This window comes from Vidua chalybeata, chromosome 6 (genome assembly GCF_026979565.1).
Source record: "Vidua chalybeata isolate OUT-0048 chromosome 6, bVidCha1 merged haplotype, whole genome shotgun sequence".
NCBI classification, from domain to species: domain Eukaryota; kingdom Metazoa; phylum Chordata; class Aves; order Passeriformes; family Viduidae; genus Vidua; species Vidua chalybeata.
Genome location: NC_071535.1, coordinates 35984248 through 36009400, shown reverse-complemented (window position 1 = coordinate 36009400; position 25153 = coordinate 35984248). Strand labels below are relative to the sequence as shown.

Sequence of the window (25153 nt, the reverse complement as noted above, 5' to 3'; positions counted from 1 at the left end):
ACTGGCACCTGTGACTGTAGGAGACCAGGGAAATCTGCAGCTCCACTGCTTTACAGAAGTGTTGATGGGATGTGTGTCCCCCTCCAAGCCAAGCACCCTTGCAGAAAGACAGAAACAACTTTGACAGTGTGCTAGGGATTCCTGGGGAATAGTTCTAGGTCTGCTGTACTGTAAATAAGGCTGGTGGGATTCTGACACTACCTGAAACAACTACAAAGACCATGGGCAAGGCAAAGACATCATGGAGTAACTTAGTACCTGATAGCCCTGCATCAGATGTGAATTCTGCAATGGCTTCAGCTGTAGATCATATTGTATCACACTTTCAGTGACAAAGTTTTAAAAAACTTTTACTAAATACTGTCTTAAAGGCACTTATTTGTTACCTGAATCTGAGCGGGGGGGGGGGGATTTAACAGGTTTTGTTACACAGCATGTATTTTGTTTCTTCTGGCAGCAGCTGGATCTCTTGCTGTGGATTTTAAATACACTTCCATCTATCCTCAAAACATCTTCCTTCTGTTTTGGTATTTTGCCTTTTAGTTAACTAGGCTACACAGGTGTTCTCACACCTGTGGGCATGATGTCTTCAAAAGCTACAAATGCTACATAAAGCAGATGGCAGAAATGTGTAAGTGCCTGACTGGTCTCCTGTGAGACTGCACTTAGGATCTAAGGCACCACACCTGTTAATTTATGCTGACCATTTCAATATTTTTGGCAAAGCTGGCAGGAGAAAGACTCAGCCCAAAACAGGAAAACACTAATTTTTTCAGCTCAGTGTAGAAGTCCTTGCTTTAGTTTAGTCCTGTGCCTGTGACAGTTGATCAGCAATAGCGTTTGGAGAAAAAAGTATTTTGCTTGGTGTGTGAAGAGACAGGGAACACTGAAGCCTTCACTTGAGATAACAGACCAGGACTTTTAAGGCTTTAAAGTCAAGCATTTGCCTCCCTGTCAAAGCCAGCTGACAAAAGTGTTGAAGTTTAGTACTTTGCTCTAAATCTAAGGCTGTGCAAACAAACCTTGGACAATCAAAACCCCCACACATTTGGAGCAATTTGGGTTCTATCTTTTTTTAACTGCTGGATCTAAGCCCAGGCTTCTGGAAGTTATTTCAGCTACTGAAAGAAACCTTATAAAGCATTTTAGTGACTAGTAAGCTTTGAGTTAGTGTACTGTGAGGAATTCTGCAGTAACTCCCTATATGCTTTCTAAATAGCATTACAGCCATCACTGTAGGATGCTGCTTTTGTCATTATTGAGACCAACTGCTGTGGACTGTGGGGTAGGAAGAATTTTCTTTATATAGAGTTTTGAAATTACATTTCAGTGACGTGGTCTACTGAAGGCTGAAGTTTCTATTAGAGAAGTCTGAATCAGTTAGCCTTCCCCTGTCTGGGCTTAATGGAACTGATTGTATGTTACTATTAATAAAATTTAAATTCAAAGTGAATTAGTAATTTTGTACTGAAGAAATCAGCCATTTCTCTAACTTACCTGGATATTTTTCCACATATAGCAGTAGTAGACTTTTCTCTTAGGATCTAAGACAACCTAGGACAAATTCTGACAACCAATGTCTTAAAAGATTGAAAAATATTTATGTATCAGATGACAACAATCACAATATATCAGCATTTTTAAAGCCTTAAGTTATTTTCTATTCTAAAATATAGAGGCAATAGGGAACAGCATTTACATGCTATCATATTCTAAATATATTACTTCCTGAGCAGCCAGGAAGGTTTCATGAGAATGAAATTTAGTTTCCAAATACTCTTCACAAGCTGAACTATTTCATTACACATCAGCCAAAGACATTTGTATAAAATAAGGTTATATTATTTTTGAACAAGTTTCACAGAGTAACATTTATAAACATAGGCCTAAATAATTTAAACACAGCAAATTTAACAGCTTTTCATGCTACAAAATTACTGTATACAAAAGATTGCCAAAGGGGATGTTAAAAGTGCTCTCTTGCTTGGAAGTTTTTCTAGATGAGGCTACTTCTAGTGTAACCTGAGTCATCAACCAGAACCTGGTTCTCAGGTCTTTTCTGTAATTTTTCCATCAGTTCTCAATAATCACTGCATACATCAATCAGCTCTTTGAAGACAGGCGAGTGTGCCAACAAGCAAGCAAAAAACCTAGCTAGTTTCTACTAATTTAATTTTAGGATATTTCTCTAAGGAATAAAGTGGATGCTAGTCCTCTGTAACTTCACTGGGAAAAGCAGAATTCCACATGGCTTGCACATTTTATATGGGTGCTCCTTTCATTCATGAATAATAGTGTGCTTACTGCTTCACTGGGTGTGGTATGATAGGGAACAGCAGAGTGCACAAGTGAAAGCCAGGCCTTCCAAGCATCTCACTCTAATGTCCCTCTTGGGGGCACAGGCCAAGATGTCACTGTCACCTTATACATAGCATCATGTAGCACCACAATATGCAAACCAGCTGTTTTAATTCTACCACCTCTCTATGACTTCCGTCACATCCAGTGCCTAATTTTAAAGTGCAAATTTAAAAATTTAGGGAAACTTTGGAGGAGAAAAAGTTTGGGGAGGTTGTTTGGTTCTTGAGAGTAATCATGACTCATTAGACAAAGCAAGGTAAAGTGAAGCTACCAGCTTTGAGACAAAGCATCTCCTGACAAACAAAAGCCACAGTCAATTATTTTCTTACTGTATTGTTTCAATGTTTTTATCAGAAGGGTTTTAAATTATATTCTAACACTGGATGCTCCCTTTCTTCAATAATGATTTTTTCCCCTTTTTTGTTGGTATTTATAATGCAGCCCCCAAAGCAAAGAGCTAGAGAATTTGTGCCATTTCATCTGTGGAAAGTACCAATGCCAGTGGGCCACACAATCCACCCAGCTCTACCACCACCTACAATAGTTTTGGACTGATTCCTGTAGGTGTAGCCTCTACTGATCACTTACAAGAACCAGGAACTGCTCATATCCCTCACAACTTGTCAATGGATCTGTGTTTCACTTCAGTCATTACAACATAGAACACTAAGCATCTATTCTGCTCTCAGAATGCCCCAATATAGCTAAAGTGTAGAGTATTTGCTGTATCTAACATAACCTTCAGAAATGTACAGACTTAGGCCATATTTAAAGAATCAACCAGCAGAATTACTTGGTGTTGGACTGTGCTCGTCACTCCCTTTTCCTCCTGTCACAATCATGTGTGGAGCTAACCCAGCCATACACACCACTTGCAGCTGTGTTGGGAGAGACCAGGTCCACAGCTTCAACCACTTTTCTTTGTGGCCAAACACTAGGAGAAGCACCATGTGGTCAATATCTCCAAACACAGAGATGAATCTGGCATTTCTGCTTGTTGGGAACATTCAGAAGGCAAGTTTTGAGTCAGTCAGGCTCTGGCTCACACGAGGCACACTTTGACTACAGTGGTCAAGGGCACAGCCAGCAGATGGGGCCAGCAGGGCCTATGCGTGCCACGGGCTCTGTACTGCCCAAGCACACCCACCTTGCCAAGAGTGGTTGACTGCAAGTGAACAGAATGGCTTGGCTTCAAAAGATGTGTGAAATGACTGCTGACTGTAGACACTCCTCCATGATGCTTTTTGGTCAATGCTGCCTTTACTCATGATAAAGCTAGGAGAATACTTCTGAAGAAATAACAAACAAAATGAAGTTGTCTAAACCCAGCGAACTAGCTAACTAAGAAAGTAGTTTCTAGTAAAGAGAACAGCTGCCTGGAAATAGTTTGTGCTGAGTGAAGAATGTCCAGAGTTTTTGCCATTGTGCTCTTGACCTTACTTTTAGTAATGGATCGAAATCAAACTCAAACCTCTTCAGCAAATGCCAACTTAAATCAGAATGCTTTAGAATTCCTCCAATAATCACAGATTAAGTAGCAATATATTGAAACGAAACTGTGATTGTCTTGTAATCATTTACTTCACAGTGTTCACTTAGAAACTGAGTAGAGAGAATAGCCTACTACAATTATACCTGGAGCTTGAGATCTGTACCACTGTTGCCTGGACCAATTCTACCATTTCATCTCTGAACTTGGCTTCCAAGATTTCAACTCCTGCCACACCTTCACGAACAAAATAACTAAGAGTGGCATTCTGACCCCGTCCCTTCTATGCCTGGGCTGGAACCAGCAGATATACTTGTTGTCACTTCAATTTAAAAAAAAAGATGGTACCACAAATGAGAAGAAAAGCTTGTTAAAAAACCAAAAAAGAACTGCAGAAAAATCTACTCAGGTGATTCCATCTACTCTTCAAAGAGAAGAAGAAAAACTGCACTATTGGCATCCCACAGTGCAATCAGGTATGTCTTCATCGTTGTTTAATGCTTTTCACTAGAAATAGCCACAGAAGGGGGCTTCATTAAAACTGGTTACCCTGCAATATAGCACATTCAGTACCTCTTCAATACTTTTTTTTACCAATGCCTCCTCTCCTCTCCTCTCCTCTCCTCTCCTCTCCTCTCCTCTCCTCTCCTCTCCTCTCCTCTCCTCTCCTCTCCTCTCCTCTCCTCTCCTCTCCTCTCCTCTCCTCTCCTCTCCTCTCCTCTCCTCTCCTCTCCTCTCCTCTCCTCTCCTCTCCTCTCCTCTCCTCTCCTCTCCTCTCCTCTCCTCTCCTCTCCTCTCCTCTCCTCACATATACTTTCACTACTTATATCTGTGCTTTCACAAAAAATTAGTATCCCCAAAATCAAAAATTTCTATCCTCGAGCCCAGGTTTTCCGTTTGCTGTTCTCTGTTACTATCAGCCTCCTTAGTTACAGGAAGATTCCAGAGCTGAGAAGGATTATGTCCACCAGTGACCCAATCCAAAGCCAGAAACCAGCTGTAGGCTAATGTAGGCCACATATTCCAATATAATATAATGTCTTAGTAAGAGACAAAACCCAAAGTTAGCAGGTATTTTAGTCTTACAGAAACCATGCAATGAATTCCCACTGCCTCTTAAAAATAAATAAATATATAAGTTATACATGGCCTTCTAAGCAATGCAGTTGAGTTCCAATATGAGAAGCCCATTTCAAGACTTAAGGCCAGGAACAAGCACTCATCAGACCAATACCTTTTTTGTGCAACCAATACCTTTGTCTGCAACTACTGGGCCTGTTTGGCATAACACTTCATGGAATGAAAAGGCAAACTCACATAATAAAAATATTGAGAAAGTCCCATGACAAAATTAAATACAACAAAGTTTGTCAGGTGTCTCAAAACCACAACATTTTTCTTCTGGCCTCAGAGTTTCCAATTCAGTATTAGCCATCAGCACCAAATAAGCTAAAACGGTTCTTTTATAACCCAAGAGTGAACAACAAGCACCACTAATCAGGAATTAAAAATGTATTAATTTAAACAAAGATCTCTTGCTAGCCAAACAGCAGGTAAATTCAGCTCCACTAGTCTCTACAGAAGGTATCATAAGCTTGACGAAACCAGTGTGAGCAATTTTTGGTAGCTAACTCTTTGGGTGAGAGACTGTGGAGATAAGCTGGTCTTTTAAAAACTGCCCAAAGATTTTCTTCAAAACAAATACTTTTATAAAAGTTTATGTGCAAAGCTATCTGGAGTTACTTCAATAATTTAATACCCAAAAAGAAAGTGTCATCAGTTTCCTCCTTCTGCTCCTTCTGCTCCTTCCGCTCCTTCCGCTCCTTCTTCCTCTTCTCCTTTAACAACTAAGGTACCTAGGAGAAAAAAATAGGAAAAGAAGAAGAGGAAGATGTAGTTAATTATGATCTACCTGAAATTATGATCTTATCTGAATTATGAATTATCTGTCCTGTTGGAAAGAGTCAAGAGTTGTATTTCCTGCCTGTTTCTAACCAACATGAACTTCTGCATACCTCAACTGGCCTTAACTAGAAAAGCCTTCAACTTAAGCTCCTCTCTTGGATGGTTTTCCAACTTCTTGGGTAACAGGGAATAAAAAGGTACTAAATTATGTTCTGCAAAGATCAGCCTCACTTGGTCTCTGGGAGATGCATCAAGTCAGTTTAACTGCTAACATCCAATCAGCACATCACCCTTCTCTTGTGGGGCCCCTACTTTGTGCTGCCTTTTCCCGACCTATGTACCCAAGTTTTAGTGTGGTTAGTAAGTCTAACCTTATACTACCAAGGGCACTTTTTGCCCACAGATATGTGCCTTATTCCTTTTTTTTTTTTTTTGTTCTACATTCAAAACTTTTCCTATTACAACAGCAAATGGACCACTGCAGGCCATCATTCCTAGCAGTGCAATTCTCTCATCAGGCTTCCACTTTCTAACATTTTTTTTACTGCAGTTGATCTGGTTTTAGATAGAGTCTGGTAATAGACTTCCCATCCACCACTCCCTGTAGTGAAGCTACCTCCTCTTGTTGGCATGCTTCCACTCTTCCCTTCCCTGCTGTTATTCTGACTCTATGTTAGTGTTACCACTCCTGCTCTCCCCTTCATTGCTTTAGTAAACAGGGGATAATAGTGAACAGCTAACATCTCCATTTACAGGAATTAACATATTTTAAAATAGATTTCAAAATATTCTAATTTTTAGTAACTAAATGGTTTAATATCTTTTCATACCAGTGTCTTAAATAGGAGAGGACAGCTCACAAATTGAGGCTTATTGCAGTAATGGAGGGGGATATTCAGGCATTTAGGAAATTTGCATGCAGTTTTGAAAATTTGCCCTTGCATCAAAAGCAAACCAGAACATATCCCTGTCTATCTCCATTCTCTCATGGAATGAGAGAATTCTCTCCATTCTCTTTCTTTTGTTGGGAAAACTGTAATTCAACTTGGCAGATGAAAGCCTTGTTAACTTATTTAATGCTAAATCTTTCCACTCCCTATTAGGTATTTGATAAAACTACTTGGGTAGCTACAGAATAATGCCCAACTGCAGGTTGCAAGACCACTTGGATTTACCACTCCAAGATCCATCAAACACTGTGGCCAGGATCTCAGTAACTATTTCCTCTTCAGAGAATAACTCTGAAAAGGAGGGAGGAATATTAATTTCATGGGCACACAAATGAATCTCTGAGGTTATGTCTCATTTCCCCGTGGTTGTCTTTATATTAAGCTTTTAACTCATCCCAATTGCCTCATGCCCCAAACTCACCATCCAGCTTTTTCAGCTTCGGTACCCGTTTGGTTGCTTCTTCAATCCAACTGCTCTGATCAGCAGCAAATTTCTCTTGTAGAGGATTGCCTACAAACACCAGCTCCTCTAGTACTGGCAGCTCTGCCAGTCTCACAAACTCTGCTGCAACCACAAAGGTGAAAACACCAACCAGATTGTGGAACATGGAAAGTACAGCTGCACCACACATTCCTTTCACACTCAGTGCAAACATAAAGAGCATGGGATACAACAGGAGAGGGACTGCTTGGGCTCTAACTGGTGTCAGGTTAAAGAACAGCGATGTGCTTTAAGAGAGTTTGGAAAAAGATGATTCAAAGCATGAACTTAATTGGACTTAGAAGTTAAATTCAATATTCTAACTATTTTTATTCTCTTGCATGAGTAGGTGTTTAGGGATTTTGCACATCTGCAGGCTTGTCAGTTACAATCAAAGCTCCATGAGATACAGCACTATTTTTCACTTGGTGACTTAACTCATGCATTCACCACACTACAGAAGTCTCTACAGAGAAGAGATGCTTGGCTTACCCCAGTCTTTCACCAAATTATTTGACATATAAAGAACTTTCAGTTTCTTCATTACACGGATACCCCTCAGTTTCTCAATTAAATTGTATGAGATCCACAGCTCCTCTAAAGTTTCAGCAACTGCCTCCTGGAAAATGACAGGACTACTCAGATCAGCAGAAGTACATCTTCCTTATTATTCATACTCTTTCTTCACCTTCTACAGGTAAAGAATCACCTTCTCCCATGTGAGAAAATACTAAGGTATATTGGTCCTCATTTCCTTTTAAGCAGGTCCCTAATTATTAGGCATGGCAAATGCTCATGGGAATTAAAAGGCAAAGTTATATATGAAAATATATGTAATATATGTAAGGAGGACAGAAATTGCTATATTAGAATGAAACAAGATATAGCTGGCTGCAGTAATTCTTAAGGCATAGGGGCAGAGGAGACAAATCTGCCTACTTGTGCACTGCAAGCATGTGTGAAGAGAATGCAATTCAACAACTGCTTTGGAAGGGATGTTATACAGTGTGAGAGCATTATTCATTCTGGTATATTCTGGTATGTTTGTATCTGCTGGCCAGAAATCACATTCCTAATTCTCTCAAAACAGAGGGTTTTTTAAACCAGTCATTACACACTAGCTCTGCCTTTCACACTTAAGAGATGGCATTTCTGAAGGTGAGAACAGCTTTGAGGCTGAGAGAAAGCCTTATCTCTTGAGAAAGAAAATAATTTATATATTCATTTTAAAAATACTGATTGAAAAAAAGTATTATTCTGGCCTGAATTCAAATGTAACAAAATTTATCAAATTTTTTCCTCAACTAATTTTCCCCTACTAGGTAGACTCAGTCCTGCCACCATCAACTCTAAAGCTATACTGTTCCAAGTGCCAGTTAACATAAAAGGGACTGACTCTGAGGAAGTCTGTTTTTATGGAACTGCCAATATTTGTATTAGAGAAGCACAGCCTAAATATCTTCAGGTAGAAAATTCTGCAAGCAAAAAGTCTGCAGGAATTATATTCATGTACAGCCAGCAGAATTTAAATGGCTTTACAGATAGACAGCAATTTTCAAATAGAAGTTCTGATTATCTTTATTAAAGACAAGAAAATCTCTCTTTCTAAAATTTTTCAGTGTAGTAAATTAAGGTAGAAAACTTTCCAAATATTAAGAGAATTTGAACCAAAAAAGTGAACAACTATCTGAAAATTCAGAAGCAATATGTAAGAGGGTGAACAGATGATAGCAAAAGGAGAATATAAAAGGTTAGTGCCTAACCTTTTATTCACTTAATTTTATTGACTTTGGCAAAGACTTGTATGAACACAGGGAAATTACCCCATTTTGTTAGTGAAGTATTGATACTAAAAAGCACATACCAATCCATTCAAGTTCTTTATGTTATTTCTTCCCAAAGACAGAATCCTCAAGTTTTCTGAAATAATAAAAAAAAAAAATCTTGTTAATAAACAGGGTTTCTTTAAAATAAGAAGATGCTGTAAGTCAGATAAAATGCCATATTCTGCTTACAAACTGCACTCTGAACAGGCTGCCTTAAGAAAGAACAACCTAACAGAAACAAAACCTCCTGACCTAAACAGATCAGCAGGAATTGATGCAGAGGAAAGCTCAGAAATACATTCATGAATACAAAGCTGCTCATGTGTAGGTTACCTAGTTGAAATTCAGTTTTGATAAAAACTGAATAAAAATTATTTCACCTTGCACCTGAACTCTAACTGCTGACTTGCTTCTTTTGGTCTTACATAATTCATATCCCTTCTTCTCCAGGCAAAAGTTGTTCTGATCTTATTTTAAGGCAGCTGATTCGGTTTCTGTATTAGAGGCAGCATATAAAGCTGCCTTACAGATGCCTGATGAGAGACATTCAGCTTAGTTCTAGTTTGTTTGGCTTTAGCATCAAATACTTGGTATAGACTGGATGTTTTGAATCTACATTAATACAAATATTTAGGATGCTTTAAAGGTGTTTAAGGTTTTATCCCACTAAAAAATTTTGTTGGTTTCACTACTATGTATAACTGCTTAATTATTTTTTCTCATGATAGTTACTCAACTGAAGTATTACAGAACAGTTATTTGGAAAGACTACTGGAATATTTTTCCCTGACTAGTATTTCCAAGTCTTTTGAAGTCTGAGCTTATTATGCAAAGAAATAAGTTCATCAAGCTCTTTGGCAGATCTCTTGGTGTGCTGTTGGAAAGGATGAGATTCCAGGATCCTTATCTATACAGCTGGCATTTTAATAAGAACAGAAAAGCCTGGAAGCTCGACTTCAAAACTTGCAGCTCTTTGTCAGCCTCATGCCACAGTCAAAGTCTTCAGGACAGACCATTAAGACTTGTGTTCCAAAGTCAGTAACCCAAGAATTTCAAAGACATTTGTCCAAGAAAGAGAAGCTCTACTTCTAGACAGGTGGCATATCCATATATAAAGTATGAACAAAATGAAACCAAGTATATCCAATCCTCTGCAAAGTGGAATGACATTTTTTCCATCCAGGTCTACAACACTCCAACCTCATTGCAACCAATAATGCATTTGCAGAGTTGTTGAATGGCAGACTGTCTCCATCAGGAGCATGGAAAATGGTCATGACATCACTTTAGAACTGATTAGGTGTTGAATAGCACAGCAAGGCCCACGGGGAGGTACTGAAGTGCTTAGTGAATGGAATTTTTTGATTGTTGCACTGTGAGACAACTGTCAAGGCTAGTGCAGGGATACCTGCTGCAATACACCATGGCTGCTCAGTGTGCATTCTCCAGTAAGACTGGCCATTTTAAAGGTCACTTGTAATGTTCTATGAGGAGGGAATAAAAAAGGATAATAACAGGTATAAATAAAGCTGGACACATGTAACAAATGATGGCATATCTCCTAACCAGGCAACTAGAAAACAAACACAATGGACAGCTGGCTTGTCACTTACTTAGGTTGTTCAAGTTGGCAATTCTATCAATGCAGTTTGTAGACAGTGATAGTTTCCTTTAAAAGAAAGAATAATCAATTCACAGTATATAAGGGATCAGTACATTGGAAGAGTTCCATGTCCCAACACCACTGCATTAGAAGTAATTATATGTTCTTGTCTCATTAGATGGTAAACTAACTGGATGTGTAACAGACTCAAAATATCCTCATACCATTAAGATTTCTTCAACTTTATTTAGCTTCTGGGAAAGTACCATGAGTTACTTACATAAAATACTGAATTACCTTTTGATGCCTCGCCTTATCAAATGCTTGGATATTTATTTCTGAAATTACTCTAATCTCTTCCTGAAAGTCTGCTCAAATTGCCTCTTTTTTTCCATGAATTTTGGAGTGGATCATAAACGCGCCATTTAGCTGATAGACTCCAAACACAAATATGTAATTATATACTGATAAACAGTATATAATCTTCTGGGGACAAATATTAATACAGAATCTACCCTAACACCTTCTGAGTTAAGTTAGAGGGGTCTTTGAATTAAAAAGGGCAATTGTGTGCAGAAAGAGAAGCTTGGTTAATAAAAAAAGAAGAGAAAGTTGCTGCTTTGAAGGCCACACTTAAACACATATTTGCAGTGGACAGTAGAAAAACTGAAATGAAGAGAGGAGAATATTTTGTTTCCAACATGTTTTTAATTGAACTTACTCGCAGTTAACAAGTGCGGAGAGAGCGCCATCCATCTTTTCCACAGGAGGAACCTGCCCGTACAGTTTCACTTCCTTTGCCTCTGAAGCCTTCTGGCCACTTTTCTCTTCCTAAAGAAGAGAGAAGGTGAGGAAGAAACTCACTGCTACATTCAATTACCAAAAACTACTACACTAAAAGTGAATACTATAGGAGGAATTCCAATATACTACTGGAAAGTATTTTGAGTGCTGTTATCAAGATTCCTGCTAGTGTAGCATAAAAAGGGTAAAGCTAGCTTATTTTCAAGATATCAAAATAACATACATTACATATGCTGGTTTTTAAAAGTTGTGTAGCACTTCAGCAATTCAATAAAGGAGTCATCTGCCATAAAGAATGGAAAATAGATGGAAGGCTAAAATTCTGGATTAAGGTATTTCCATGGAAACTAATATACTGAAACCTCAGCTAGGGCCAGCCTAGAGCAGAAGCAGATTTAAAAGTTCTGACAGAAAAGTCTCCTTCTCACTTCACCCAGAAATCTCAGAACATGTGCCCAGCTCATAGCACAAACTGAACACAGGGGAGTATGTTTTGGGGGAGAACTTCAACAGATTCACAGCATTAGGAATAAAAAAAAAAAAAAATTTCTAATTAGCCATTAAGAAAGAGTGGGGGAGATGTCACACTTTAGAGAATATAGCAAAAGACAGATTTCCTGTTTACAAACTAAGTTGATAATTCAGAGACTTGGAAAAATGGACGTAACTTTGGCATTTAGGTTTATTAAAAATATGGTCAATTAAAGCTTTTAAAATTCTGAAGTGATGTTAATTATTGACTAAACACTTGGAACAAGTATCTGTTTAGAGAGTAGGAGCAGTTTTGACAGCTGCCTCCCTGACAGCACAAAGGGAGCATTTTGTCAGTTCACTTAGTGTTCAGTGCAAGGACTGGAGGTCCATTAACAATGGAAAAATCTTGGCGCTTTCAAAACAAGGAGTTCTGTTTCCTCCTCCATTTCATGCATCTACTGAAAAGAGAGATAGCTGAGTGTGCCCCAGTTGATATGGCTACTTTGTAATTAAATTAATCATATCCCATAAGTCTTTTAGTAACCCACAGAAGAACATCAGGTTTTGATAACATTATTTTTCCTCTTATGCACCCAAAATACTTCAGAAAACTTAATTTAATTTTTTAAAAATCATGTTGTCTTGTACACTTATTTATATTCCAGTTTCTGTCCAAATTCAGTGTGACAGTATTTTTAGTCAAAATTAGTGATTTAGCAAATAAGCACATCAGATGTTTTGCTGGAATATGGTGATACATGTTCAAATAAAGTAACTATATCAATGTGAAAGGTCCATTTTCTTTTCTACCAACAGTACTGTATCTGTTTGTATTTACACTCACTTTGTAATCTATGAGCTTATACCAACAAATAAAAATACATTTTTCCTTAAAAACATGGAAGGGAGAGAGCTTCCAACACAGACTGGGCCAGCAGTGAGCACCTTCAGGAAGAAAATTCATCCAGATTACCAAGTACTTCTGGAAGCAGCTGCACAGCCACAATATCCCACAGAGAAAATATAGGTAGAACAGACATGTTTTTATAAGAACAGGTTACATGTTTGCCAAGTTGAAGCTGCTTTGATTTCAAGTTGCTTTGATTTAACTAATGTCACCCTGACTGTAGGGCAGAGGTAAACCCTTATGCCAAAGGGAAGAAAAACATTCAGAATGCAACACAACACCAAATACAACTGTACAAGTCACATGGACCCAGATGAGGAAGAGTAAAAGGAAGATTTAGACCCACCTCTAATAACTTAAAGAGAAAAACAAATTCAGCACTTTATGCCTAACGTTAATGGAAACTCACTGACACAGGCTGATTCTATCTAAGAGACATGTGACAGAGGAGCAAATTAAAAATAAATCAGTTAATAGGAAACATGGAGCTGAAGTTCTGCAAGGCAGAAAGAGTGAGGGAGGAAAAGCAAACTTTTTTTATACACAGTTCATACCTCTACTAATGCTAATGTCTGCAAGTTGTTGCATTCTAGATCTTACTAGGAGAGCAGCAGTGAAGTTTGTGGGATATACCAACATAACTGGAAAACCCCTGAAATACTCAAGATACTAAACAATTATAAAAGTAAAAATGGAAGTAATCTTCAGTTACAGGCTAGTACCTTGAGCTTCTGGCATTCAAGTGTACCTACCCACACTATCATATCCAGATCTTCCCGAGGCCAAAGCATTTATAAATCCTTGCTCTAGCAGCTGGCCAGAATTAGCAGGAAAGCTAATGTATGTACACCCAACAGCACATCTGTGACTTCATCTAAAATTCAGTGACTGGGGAACGATTCTCACTGGTTTTCCTGTTTACTGTCTCACTGGTTTTTCAGTGAACCTGACCCTTGAGCATCCTACATCATCATTTCACATTACATCAACATCCTTGCCAACACACAGCTTTCTGGAAGACCAGGTCAGCAACAACCAGACAAATGAGCTTCTGTATTAACAGAATACTTTAATAAAAAAAAAACCAAAAAAACAAGAACCTCATTCTGAGTTAAGCTTTGCACAATATGAGGGACCGTATGTCAAAGGACATGTAGAAGATTCACTGAATTCAGTACAGTGAGAATTTCATGCTTGTTTATTCTGTGGGAAAGACTGCATTTGGGTAAAGTGAACAGAGCATAATTAAAACATAATACATCCCCAACTTTGAAACTCTTTGTGGCTTCAGGCCAATGCATATCCAGCAGAACAAGGCAGGAGTGCAAAACAGACTAATCTTTACCAGTGGTATCAATTTAACAGGAACATACAGAAAGTCCAACGGAATGTACTATACTACAACAACAACAACAGTAATCATCATTTTACTTTGTGAAACTTCTTAAAGCAGATATTTCAAGCCAACATATTTCTCACAATGTTTTAAAAACAAAATTATCTGAATACAGTCAAACCTCACACTGCTAGACACTGTTCTAGTACTTACCCATCTGGCTAGAGCTTCTTTGATGGTCGTAGCTTTTGCCTAAAAGTGAAACAAACTTAAGTGAATGAATATTCATTGCATTTGTAAGTGGCTTGTTCACTGCAAATCTGTTTCCTCTTCCTTCCCTCTCCCTATCCTGCTTGTTTGCCTCCCTTTCACCACTTTCCTATATTACCTTGGGTCAGCCAAGTGAAAGAAGTTGAAACCCCCCAGTGTCCTGTAATTTTGTTTTCTGGGTACTTTGCTGCATTTTCAGAAGCAAACAATGGGCTTAATGTCAGGACATTATCTTCCTGATCTTACTCTCTGCCCCATGGCACACTGCTTATTAGCTTATATGGTGAAATTCAATTTAAAGGCATAAGAAGTTACTGCATTGAAAATTGCGGTCTAACGCTCTTAAGCCCTCACACTTTCTATTGTGCATTATCAGCTTCCTGCCTGAAAGCAAGTCTGTGACCAGAAAATGACATAGCCTCCTAAAGTTCACTGAAGAAAATGAGGTACATCTTGCCAAAACTCAAGAGCAATCTGGATTATATATATTTGGGGTTTCTTTCCAATTGTTTTGCATTGAGTTACACCATGCAATGTGAAAACATGTATTATTCGGTTTGGAAAAACCTGAGAGATGCTTTTTAAGGACTGACCACTGACCAACTCTCTGTTGTCACTAACTCTTACTTTTCCACCTCACATCAGAGTCTTAATGAAACCACATAAAGATATCCCAAACAGTAGTATATAAACAACATGTTTAATGCTTCTCTAAACATTAAACATATTCCAAGATGTCTTTGGGATTAAAAAGGTTTCAGAGATCAATCTTTTACAAACAGTGATCAACAGCCTTCTTGCTACAAATACAGGAAGACTAGTTTTGGCATCGCTGTTGCTCTTAAGGGTAGCAGGGCGTGGATAAAAGCAGCCTTTCAGGTTATCAGATATATAACCCCCCCACATTGTAGAAGTTAAAAACAACAAACTAACTTCCCCCAAAAATCTTACAGGCAGCCACCTCAGCCACAGAGCTTTAGTATTGGGTACTTCACCCTGGACTACAGGAAACTCTGGTCCCAGCAATAAAAGGCAACAGCTGAGGCAGCTTTATATAAGAAAAGGCCACAGCCACCGAACACCCAGCAACAGTCTAAGAGCCAGCAACACCAGGAAGTCTGAGCATGCACCTCAAACGTCAACATGCACCTCCATTTAGACATCCTCAGATGTTCCAGCTGTTTCTGCCCACTGACAGGCATTCATTTCAATCTGGTCTATACCAAGTGATAGCTAGCTCTAAGTCTCATTGGAGATGACCTGCAAACTTGAGCCCCAGCAGCAGCTCCCCAGTGTCTGCCAGAGATGAACATCTGCATGACCTCCTCTGGTTCAGAAGATCATATCCCTAAGTTCCCACTACAACAGGCTCATTCAAGTCAATTAACAGTTACCAGTGTGCAGGCAAAAACAGCTGGCTTACAGTTAATTGGGGTTTTTTGGGCAGAAATTTAATTGCCTTTTTCATAATTATAGCAGCCAATCACCACAGCATTTGGGTACGTGATCTCGGTCACTCATGTTGAAGACAGAAATGCATTTATAAGATCAGTGGCTGCTGCTGTTTGAAAGTCATGCCCAAAACCAGTTTGGACTTTAAAGCTACTGTGAGCACAAGGAGAAGCTTCTTGCCTGACCTCTGTAGACTTATCTCTGCTGATTGGATGAAAACATGGACATCAGCACAGCAGGTTATCTGGCAAGCACATATCAGGGACTCAATTTTCTTTGAGGTGCACTTGAAATTTCTGTAGGTAAATCAGAGTATCTTCTGTCATGGGAGGTTACTTAAGGGAAACTTCCTCCAAGAAGCTTATCTGCAGGGTACTTCTACCTGCTTATTGAATAATTTTCTACAGGTATTTAGTCTAAAGAAAATAATAATACTTTATTTTAAAATATTCAAAATGCCAAGTGACCAGAGGTCACCCTGAAGAGTCACCATCAACATGGCAGGAACAAGAAACTGAATCTCTGTAGGAGAAAAATAATCACACCTGTACTAGTAATAGTTGTAACAAGAGATGTATTTCTGCCCCCAAAACATAGAGGTTGGACACATGGTATGTACAGAATTTAGACCCCCAGTAAAAAGCAAAACAGCGACACTTCACCTTTATTTGCAGACATTTATTTGTATTTTAAACAGATGAAATCGGAATTGCACAGCAACAGACACCAAACTGATCGGTGCGATTACCGATACTGCCGCCTTAAAACCACGTACTAACGGAGGTTTGTGAGTTTGTGACTCCCCTCTTTCCTCGCTTACCGCCCAAATCCCCCTTTCCCAAGGCACAGCAGCAGGCCACCGGCCCCCGCCTCAGCCGCCGCCCCGAGCCCCGCGCTGCCTCCCGGACGGCTCTCGCCGAGCCCGGGCCGCTCCGCGCCGCCCCTCGCCGCCACGGCCGGCCCGGGGGCCGCTCCGACCCCCGCCGCCGAGCCCCGGCGCCGCCCCGGCCGCAGGACTCACCATGGTGCCGTGGATACCGCGAACGCTCCGGTTGCTACGGGCGCGGGGAACGCCCCGCCCGGAACTCGCGTAGCGGCGGCGGCCCGCGGCGCCTTGTGGGACTGGCGGTGCGGGCCGCGGCCTTGTTGGAGCCCGGCGCGGGGCGCACGGTGCAGCCGGGGAGCTCCAGGGGCAGCTGCGAGGGCCCCCGGCTGTGGCCACTGCAGCTCATCCAACCCCCGAGCACTCGTCTTAATGGAATGTGTGGGCGTTTGGCCTGGCAAAAAATTACTGTGGCGGGTTCCGGGCTCCTCAGTACGAGAGGAGCTACTGGGGAGGAGCCAGTGAGAGCCACAAAGATGATGAGGGGTCTGGAGCCTCTCTCTTGTGAGGAGAGACTGCGGGACCTTGGCCTGTCTCGTCTATAGAAGAGGAGAGCTCACCAATAGATACAAATATCTCAAAGGTGGGTGCCAAGAGGATGGTGCCAGGCTCTTTTCAGGGGTGCCCAGTGACAGGAGAAGGAGAAATGGCCTTAAGCTGAAACACGAGAAGTTCCACCTCAACGTGAAGAAGAACCTCTTTACATTGAGGGTAGCAGAGCACTGGAATAGGCTGCCCAAGGAGGCCATGGAGTCTCCCTTTGGAGACAGTCCAAATCCACCTGGACACATTCCTGTGTAACTTGCTCCAGGTGACCCTGTCTAAGCAGGAGAATTGGACTAGGTGATCTCCAGAGGTCTCTTCAAACCCTAACAATTTTGTGAATGTAAACCAATATAAATAACGTGGCTGTAAGGCCATAATCAGGCACTCAGTTTAATATACACTGCAGGAAATAGCTACACATTCTGCAGAGTGCCTGCAATGCCTCTTGGGTCCCCAGGTAGCACTGTAAATATACAAAATGCTAGTGCAAAAGTTGTCTAGTTTTCAACAGGTCCTTCTGTTAATTATTTTGTCTAGGAAACTCTGACTCATTGACAAAAAGGCTCTTTGCAGTAAAATTACGTTATTTTTAATTTTTCCTCCTTTTAAAACAAAGTATCATTCACTTTTCCAAACAAATACGTAACATCAAATTCTTACACATGGTTGCTTTTTAATAAAGAAAGTGTTTTACTTCTCTTTCAAATTGCATGTATCTGACAAAATCTAAAACTAAATTATTTTTAAAACTTGTGCTTTAGAAATTAAGTCTGCAAACTCTTAATCTACCTGTTTTTTGGTTGGTTTTTTTTTGTGTGTGTTTTTTTTTTTTGTTTTGTTTTTTTTTTTTTTTTTTTTTTTTTTTGTATTTTTTTTTTTTATTTCCAACTTAGCATTTACTTCCTGAACCTCCAGATTGCAATCTTGCATAGCAATGCATATGCTGAGGTAGGACTGCAGTGTGGAGCACAGGTATTGGCACTGGGAGAGTGACAGAACAGGGATAGGAGAGGTGCTGCTCTTGCACAATTAATAACAGCTCCAGCTACTGAAGAGACATGGGATGAAGCAGGAACCTTCACACAACAGACAACCCCTTCTCCTACAGTTGCCACTTGAAATGAGTTTGGAAAAAAAGGCAGTCTGACAAGTACAGGTGACACCAAGGAGCACATTGCAGCAGGCTCTGGTCCTGGACTTCTGAGGCTGCTTATGTTAGCAGAGGTTCAGGCACCAGATATGACTTGGCAAAAGCCTATTCAGCTGGTGAGGGAGTTTAGAGACCACGCATGAAGAGATCTTTTGTGGAGTTTGCAGGATGGAGCTTTTCTTGTAAAGAATGGATAGATAAATTGTTCAGTTGGCATTGATTGTGTGTGAAAAACATGTGACTTAAGTGATAAGGATTAATAAGAGTTGCAGAAAGCTATTGAGACTGAGCAGCAGCATAATGACAGTTAACTGGAGAGAGATCCCTGAGAGCAAAGCAAAACTGAATACCTGAATAATGAAAGTTTTGTATCTTCCTGGGCAGCTCTCAAACTGGTCTGACAAAATGACTTTGGAAGGAGAAATGTTGTTAATAGAGACCCTCCTTAAACAGGCCTTCCTCATTGGCACTATTTCAGCAAGACCCTCTTGAGAGATCAACTCATTTGGGAAGAAGTTGTTTCTTTCTACCTGAATGGTGAGGGGAAAAAAGGCACTAGCCAAAAATTAATTTGAATTAAAAAAAAAAAATCTCAGGTAGTCATGGAAAAGCTATCCTAAATTTGGCTTTGGGTGCTTTTTTGGAGGGCACTGTTAGTTTGGTATGATTCTGAGTTAATCGCCACTATAAGGTGACAGCTTTTTACAGTCAGTTTAAATCTACAGGCTAGGTTTTCTGTCTCCCAACTCTGCTTCCTCCCTAAGAACAGTTGTCAGCATCTGTTGACATCACTACTAAAGAGTTCCACAAGTAATTAATCCCTAACTTAATGGCTGTATTTAGGCATGCTCTAACCTATCCAACAGAATCTTAATACCCTGAGTGTCAAATGGCAATCCAAGACATTACAGAAACAGACAGGTACATCCCAAATACAAGACAGTGCTAGTACTGCCATTCTTCTTGGAAGACTAGGGAAAGTACTCTTCATTTTCCCATTCAGCACACAGTTCTTTCTGGAAAGAAACAGACTGTCACCAGAAGACCACAGTAAGTACATGAACCTCATTTCAAGTAGGTATCTCCAGCTTTGTGTAAATGGAAAACATTTCTGAAGTATATATGGCTGTAAATAGGAGAATTCTGGGGTAAGGTAGCTTAGGACTCAGAGTCATTCATGATTTGGATGTCTACGTTTATCATCTGTCATTGCCGAGGTGTGATCCTGTCTGGCACTGTTGAGGGTGCAGGCTGCCTGTTAACATTCTGTGAGGTGTAAATACTGCAAGCAAGGAAGTACCTACTACTCTCTTCAGGTACTTGTTTCTTCATATCATGACCACTTTGAGCTGTCAAATTTGTACCATAGTGCAGCCTGCTTGTTGTTTCACATCTCCTCTGTTTACCTAATTAAATTAACTTAGGCTGCTCCAAATAAATTTCTTTCTTTTTAGATTTTTACTTGTAACTAACTAGTCATCTGGTTATTTCCATATTTCAAGGCTTGTCTCAGTCAATCCCTTCAATTCACCAGTCATCACCAGTCATTTTGGTGGCTCAAGTTCAGTCCTTGCAGATCTGCAACAGCTTGCATGTGTTTAAGTGTTCATCCCAAATGCAAGTGCAGAAATTCCTGAATCTTTCCCCAGGAGTGTTCCTGTGCATGGGCATGTGCTTTGCTCTCTCCACCTCCCAGAACAGGTACTCCCAAAACACGATCCATAGCTACCTGACAAAATGGAGTAGAAGGAGGATCAATTCGGTGACCTGCTCCTGGGTAACTCAGGAGTTCAAAGTTCTCTTTCCCATGCTGGCGGAGACGCCTGGTTGCCAGCTCAGCATATAAGGAGCTCTTCCACATCCGATCATCTTCCCCTACCACTAAGAGAAAGTGACCTTCTGCTTTTTCAATGGGGATCACGCTAGGAAAATTAGCAGGATTCGCTGGGTCATCCAGAGCTTCAAAAATGTCAAATACACCAGAGTCAGAGACACTGACTTTCTTCATATCAAAACGCAGCCCGGGCAGAGTCATCTGACCATAATGGAGGTCTGCAACTGTATTTGAACTACAGCCAGAGATTGAGACAGCAGCCACTACTTCTGGCAGGAAGGTGATCATGGAGAGTGCTAATTCTGCCCCTTTCCCAGTCCCAATCACTCCAACTCCTGGTCCTTTCACCTTCAGATAAGATAGGGGGTGGAGAAGAGAGGAAGAAAGGAATAAAGGAAGCATACATTATAATGGGATTAGCCATTAAGTGACTTTGGAGTTGTTTTATTTAAAAAAAAAGGTTAAGTTAATTATTGATGTAACCTGTTGGGAAGTGACAGTCTGGACCCACGCTCCTCCTTCTGTTTATTTCAGAGACACCAGGAGAGATTAAACCCCAGAAAAAATGCAGTCAGGCACAAGGCATACCATCACTCAGTCCTTACCTGGTCCCTACTCCATATGTTAATGCAAATTTTTTCTCATTTTCCTAAAACAGGTAACAGGAAATTCAAGTCTCAGAAAAATAACCTCACAAATGACATTTGAAGGATTAGATAAAGTAGCATTTGTCTTGTCTTTTTCTAGCCTGGAAAGTAAAACTGAAAGCAACATCCCACATTATCAAATTCATTCTTTCAACTACTATTGAGCAGTGTCATATCATCCTCTCTTAAAACTAATTGCTTTCATGTAAGAAAAAAACCCAAACAAGCCAAACATTTTTATCACCACTGGTCCTGTTTGGAGGATACTCCAGCATACACTATCCTACTGATCAGCAATCTTCTAGCTCCAGCATGAATTTAACAGATACTTTGTGATGGAAGAAAGTCACTCTCCCCAGTCATATGCATAGGCTGCTATTGGGCCTAAGCTTGCCCAGCAGAAACTGATAGTCAAATATTAAAAAAAAAAAAAAAAATCACAACCACCACCACTTAGGCATAACTGCTAAATCCTCCCTAGTCCCAAGAGATTTCTCACTGCACTCACCTTTGGGTGACGCTGTAGGAACCTTGCTGCCTCCTCAAAGTACTCAAGTTTTAATTCTTTTAAGACCCTAGGAAGATCTTCAAAGTCAAAATATGGCAGAGAAAGAGCAGCAAAACCATGGGTAGCCAGGAGACTGGATCTAAATTCAATCAAGCCTCCTTCATCCCCATACATGTCAATCACTCCTGGAAAGGGACCATCCCCTATATTAAAGAGAAGAGTTACAGGGGAAAAGTTATCAAACAGGACACAAAAAACTATCTGGTGAAGAGTGAACAACAAAATACAGAATGCTTAAGACATTTGCTATTAATAGTCATATAAGACATTAGCTATTAATAGTCATTATTTTTCCATTTGCACAGCAGAGATTTAAGAGAACCAGTGCTGTATCCCACTCCAGCTATATCAAACTAAGAATAGGTCCAAGTCCTTACATTCCTGTAAAAATATATGAAGTTACAGGTTTTGCTTTTTAATAAAAAAAAAAAAAAAAAAAAAAAAAAAACCACAAAAAACAAACAAACAAAAAACCCCAAAGCAAACAAACAAACCCAACAAAAAATAACAACAATCATTCTAAATGTATTTTTCCATGGTCTTAACCTCCTGCCCTCAGACCAGTCATACACCAAGTCAGCTAGTTTCCCACGAAGTCGCTTCTTAATTAGCAAAGTGCAAGCTCATGAGTAATGAGGCAAGAGTACTGACCCCTTGAAGTAAATTCTACAGAACTTATGTAAACTCTGGAATAAACTGCATTGAGCAAAGCCCAACAAAGATAACCCATTGTTAAAATCAACTGGACTTACTAGCTCTCTCTCAACATGAACACTGTAAGCCGTGGCAGGAGAACTGCTCCTGCAGAAGTGACGAGACAGAAGGCCGAAATGAGAGCTGTGTGGGTGCGGTTGTGTGTGCAGGACTGATGTACAGATATATGTGCACATACATGTGTACAATCTGTCCCACCAAACTAAAGAAATAATCAGAACCACAATTTTCAACAGCCGTGCTTTTGCAGTCAAGGTCATGTTGTAAAACGTTTGTATGCCAAGCCAGGAGATCTTAGGTTAGAGTCTAAAGATGCTACTTAATGGAGCTTTAAAGACCCCAAGCAAGCAAATTTTTTTTTTCTTTTTTTTTTTTTTTCCCTGGCCACCAGATGTCACGTCTGATGTGCCCTGATCCAGCTCACTACAACCATCTCAGCACAAAGAGGACATACTTGTTGCAAGACTGTGTTAACTCTCTGAAACTACCTCTATGTGCTGAAGGAAAGGTTTCTGGCATTTCAACACACTTGAGAAAAGGAAGTTTTGTTTAAGACATGCTAAATGGTGGAAACCTCCCAAAATAAAGCATTAAGAAGTCAGAAAGGGACTGAAACATGCTTTTGGGTTCTTACTCATTCAGTTCTGATATTTTTTTCATTGAAGTTTGATATTCTACTTGAGAGAAAATAAGTTGGGATAAATTTATTATAATGCTATGATCAGCAGTAACATTTAGTTAGCAGCAGCCAGCCTATATGGCAAGAAAATACATATTTAATCATCACTCCTACCTGGAAAGCTTTCTAGCAAGAGCATGTAATCAGAACATAGTCATAGATGAATGTGTTTCTCTCTCATGAAGACACCCTTTAACTTGCACAAGGATCCTGGACTGCTTCTCTGAGTACCTACACAGGCCCAAGTATATCGTTCCTGCAGAGCTCACCAAAAAGCAGGATAAAATGGTCTAGACAACTTTACCAACATTTAAGAACAAACAAACCTCCACATCCGTAACTCTTATTCCTGAATTGAGAAATCGCTTTCATATTAAAATTACATCATAAGGCCACTCATGTCCTCTCACTTTTAATAAGACTGGTTCACATTTAAGATTCCTATCTTAAAAATATTAACTTTTTTTTGTCCCTGGAGCAAAGAAGGGTATGGTCATAATGCTGTAACTGGATCCTCCATCATGATGGATGGCAATATCATTTAAGCAATGATTCCAGACATTTCAACACTATTACAATGCAGACTTTCTAAAGGGGAAAATGCAGTTTCATCTTGCATATGTCTGGGTTCCCACTGAGCTCAGCAGAAATCAAACTCATCCTCTAAGACAGGACAGATCAAAACAATGTCTCGGAGATGGAAAATCCAGCATGCTGACTAAACATCTGAAATTCAAAGTTCAATCTCTGTTGTTTTTTTCCTCAATGGACTTTGGATCCATATCTAAATGGATAAAATTCATTGGTTTGGAATGAAAATACTTAATAACTGTAGTGATACTTACAGGAGTTGCTGAACAAAGTAGTTTTAAATTAGAGGTAATGTGGAGGGCAGTTCCAGTACCCACAACACTCAGGGAACTATAAGAAGTTTAACTCATAGCTCAAGTGTACAAACACAATCACTGGTGTAAGGTTTAATTTTCCATCACCACTCACAGACCATCAGAATATCACACCTCATAAAGCACAACCATCTCATAAGCATAACAGGCAGAACTTGCTCATAAATCCATTTTGGTTTTATACCACAAAGCAACCCAACTACTAACTGTAGTCACTCTGTAGAAACAGAGGTGAGATACATGTATTTTTTAGAATTTCATCTGCTGCTCTGCTTCCTGGCTTGTGTTTCAAAGGGAAGAAAAATACCTTTTTAATTCAGTCCTACATAGGGTAAAATCCTTGGGACATTCAGCACAGGCTCACAGAATGAAGTGCATCAGCTTTTCTGGATGTTAGATTCTGGTACTCCAGAGCAAACATCAAACCTACTGAAAAACCACAGCACAGCAACGAAATAAACTCTACAACCCCTGTTCTCCCTTGGCTCCGGCCCGTCCCGCAAGAGCCGCCTCCCCGTGCCCGCCCTGCTCGGTGCCGCCGAGAAGGACCAGGCGGGGCGGCCGCGCACAAGCCGGGCCCTGCCGCGACAAGCACTCGGGATATCTTCTTAAGAGTTCAGGGCCACCTGTGTGCAGGGCAGCGTTCGGCTGTTAGGGAATGCAGATTCCCCGGGTGACAGCCTCTGCAAGGGTTTATTTTACGGGACTTTCCTTGCTCTGGTCAGGGAAGGCGGGGGTCCCGCCGGCCTCGGGACGAAGGTCTCGGGCCGAGGCACTCACCCGGCGGCAGGAAAAGGGAGCCCCTTACGACTCCTTCCTTCAGCCGGATCCTCCGCACGCCGGGGGCCGTGAACAACCTCTGCACCTCGGCCTTGGCTACCACGGGCCCGGGCATGGAGCCGGGCGGGCTGTGGCCCTCGTGGACCAACACCTCCACCTTCATCGGGGCGCCGGTGTTGCGGGGAACCAGCCGCTGGTACGGCTTCTCCATGCCGGCGGGGGCCAGGCTCCAAAAGAGCCCCATGGGCTCCACGCCGGTGTAGTCCCCGCCGTGGGAGGCGTCCGTGCCCAGGTGCAGCTCCCCGCCGCTGTCCGCCCGGTAATGCGCGCACGACTGGAAGAGGCAGCCGCGGTCATCGGCCGCCACGGCCCGCAGGGTCACCGGCTGCCCCGGGCTCAGCCCCGCCACCCGCGTCTCCACCCGCTCGTCCGCCGGGCCGGCGGTGGGGGACACGGCCAGGCTAGCAGCCCGCCGGGCCGGCGGCGTACGCAGCAGGGCCCGTGCCGGGGCAGCGGCGGCGGCGGCCAGCGCTCTCCACATGGCGGCGGCAGTGGCGGGTGCGCGGTGTGGCCGCGCCGCCCCTTCCAG

At 41.0% G+C, this 25153-nt stretch overlaps 2 protein-coding genes across 5 annotated transcripts; both read right to left on the bottom strand.

Moving 5' to 3' along the window:
- Positions 1–1581: 1581 nt before the first annotated feature.
- Positions 1582–16951, bottom strand: DNAL1 (dynein axonemal light chain 1). 4 transcript variants are annotated; one of them, XM_053944506.1, is made up of 9 exons: positions 16880–16951; positions 14350–14388; positions 11337–11446; positions 10626–10681; positions 9051–9106; positions 7679–7805; positions 7127–7270; positions 5610–5706; positions 1582–4172 (listed from the first exon to the last, which is right to left on the bottom strand). In XM_053944506.1, the coding sequence occupies exons 1-8, from the start codon at positions 16880–16882 to the stop codon at positions 5627–5629; spliced, it is 615 nt and encodes a 204-aa protein (XP_053800481.1). In that variant the 5' UTR covers positions 16883–16951; the 3' UTR covers positions 1582–4172; positions 5610–5626. The 4 variants fall into 4 exon arrangements, with proteins under 4 accessions (XP_053800481.1, XP_053800480.1, XP_053800482.1 ...); XM_053944505.1 differs by lacking the exon at positions 1582–4172 and having other exon boundaries at positions 5348–5706; XM_053944507.1 differs by lacking the exon at positions 1582–4172 and having other exon boundaries at positions 5348–5706; positions 7127–7267.
- A 902-nt stretch (positions 16952–17853) lies between these two features.
- LOC128789046 (peroxisomal succinyl-coenzyme A thioesterase-like) lies at positions 17854–25105 on the bottom strand. The gene is made up of 3 exons (XM_053944504.1): positions 24565–25105; positions 21427–21629; positions 17854–20619 (listed from the first exon to the last, which is right to left on the bottom strand). Exons 1-3 carry the CDS (start codon positions 25103–25105, stop codon positions 20044–20046), a joined length of 1320 nt encoding a protein of 439 aa, XP_053800479.1. The 3' UTR covers positions 17854–20043.
- Between the last annotated feature and the right edge of the window lie 48 nt (positions 25106–25153).

Bases quoted from the DNA above. Each gene is read 5' to 3' on its own strand.
- LOC128789046 (XM_053944504.1), bottom strand. From the start codon at position 25,105: ATGTGGAGAGCGCTGGCCGCCGCCGCCGCTGCCCCGGCACGGGCCCTG. The intron at 21,630-24,564 runs GTGAGTGCCTCG...TCTTTAATATAG, and splicing joins CTCCCTTTTCCTGCCGCCGG to GGGATGGTCCCTTTCCAGGA. The intron at 20,620-21,426 runs GTGAGTGCAGTG...TCTTATCTGAAG, and splicing joins TCCTACAGCGTCACCCAAAG to GTGAAAGGACCAGGAGTTGG.
- DNAL1 (XM_053944506.1), bottom strand. The intron at 7,271-7,678 runs GTAAGCCAAGCA...TTGTGGTTGCAG, and splicing joins TAATTTGGTGAAAGACTGGG to CAGAGTTTGTGAGACTGGCA. The intron at 5,707-7,126 runs GTGAGTTTGGGG...TTTTTCTCCTAG, and splicing joins GAAGCTGAAAAAGCTGGATG to GTACCTTAGTTGTTAAAGGA.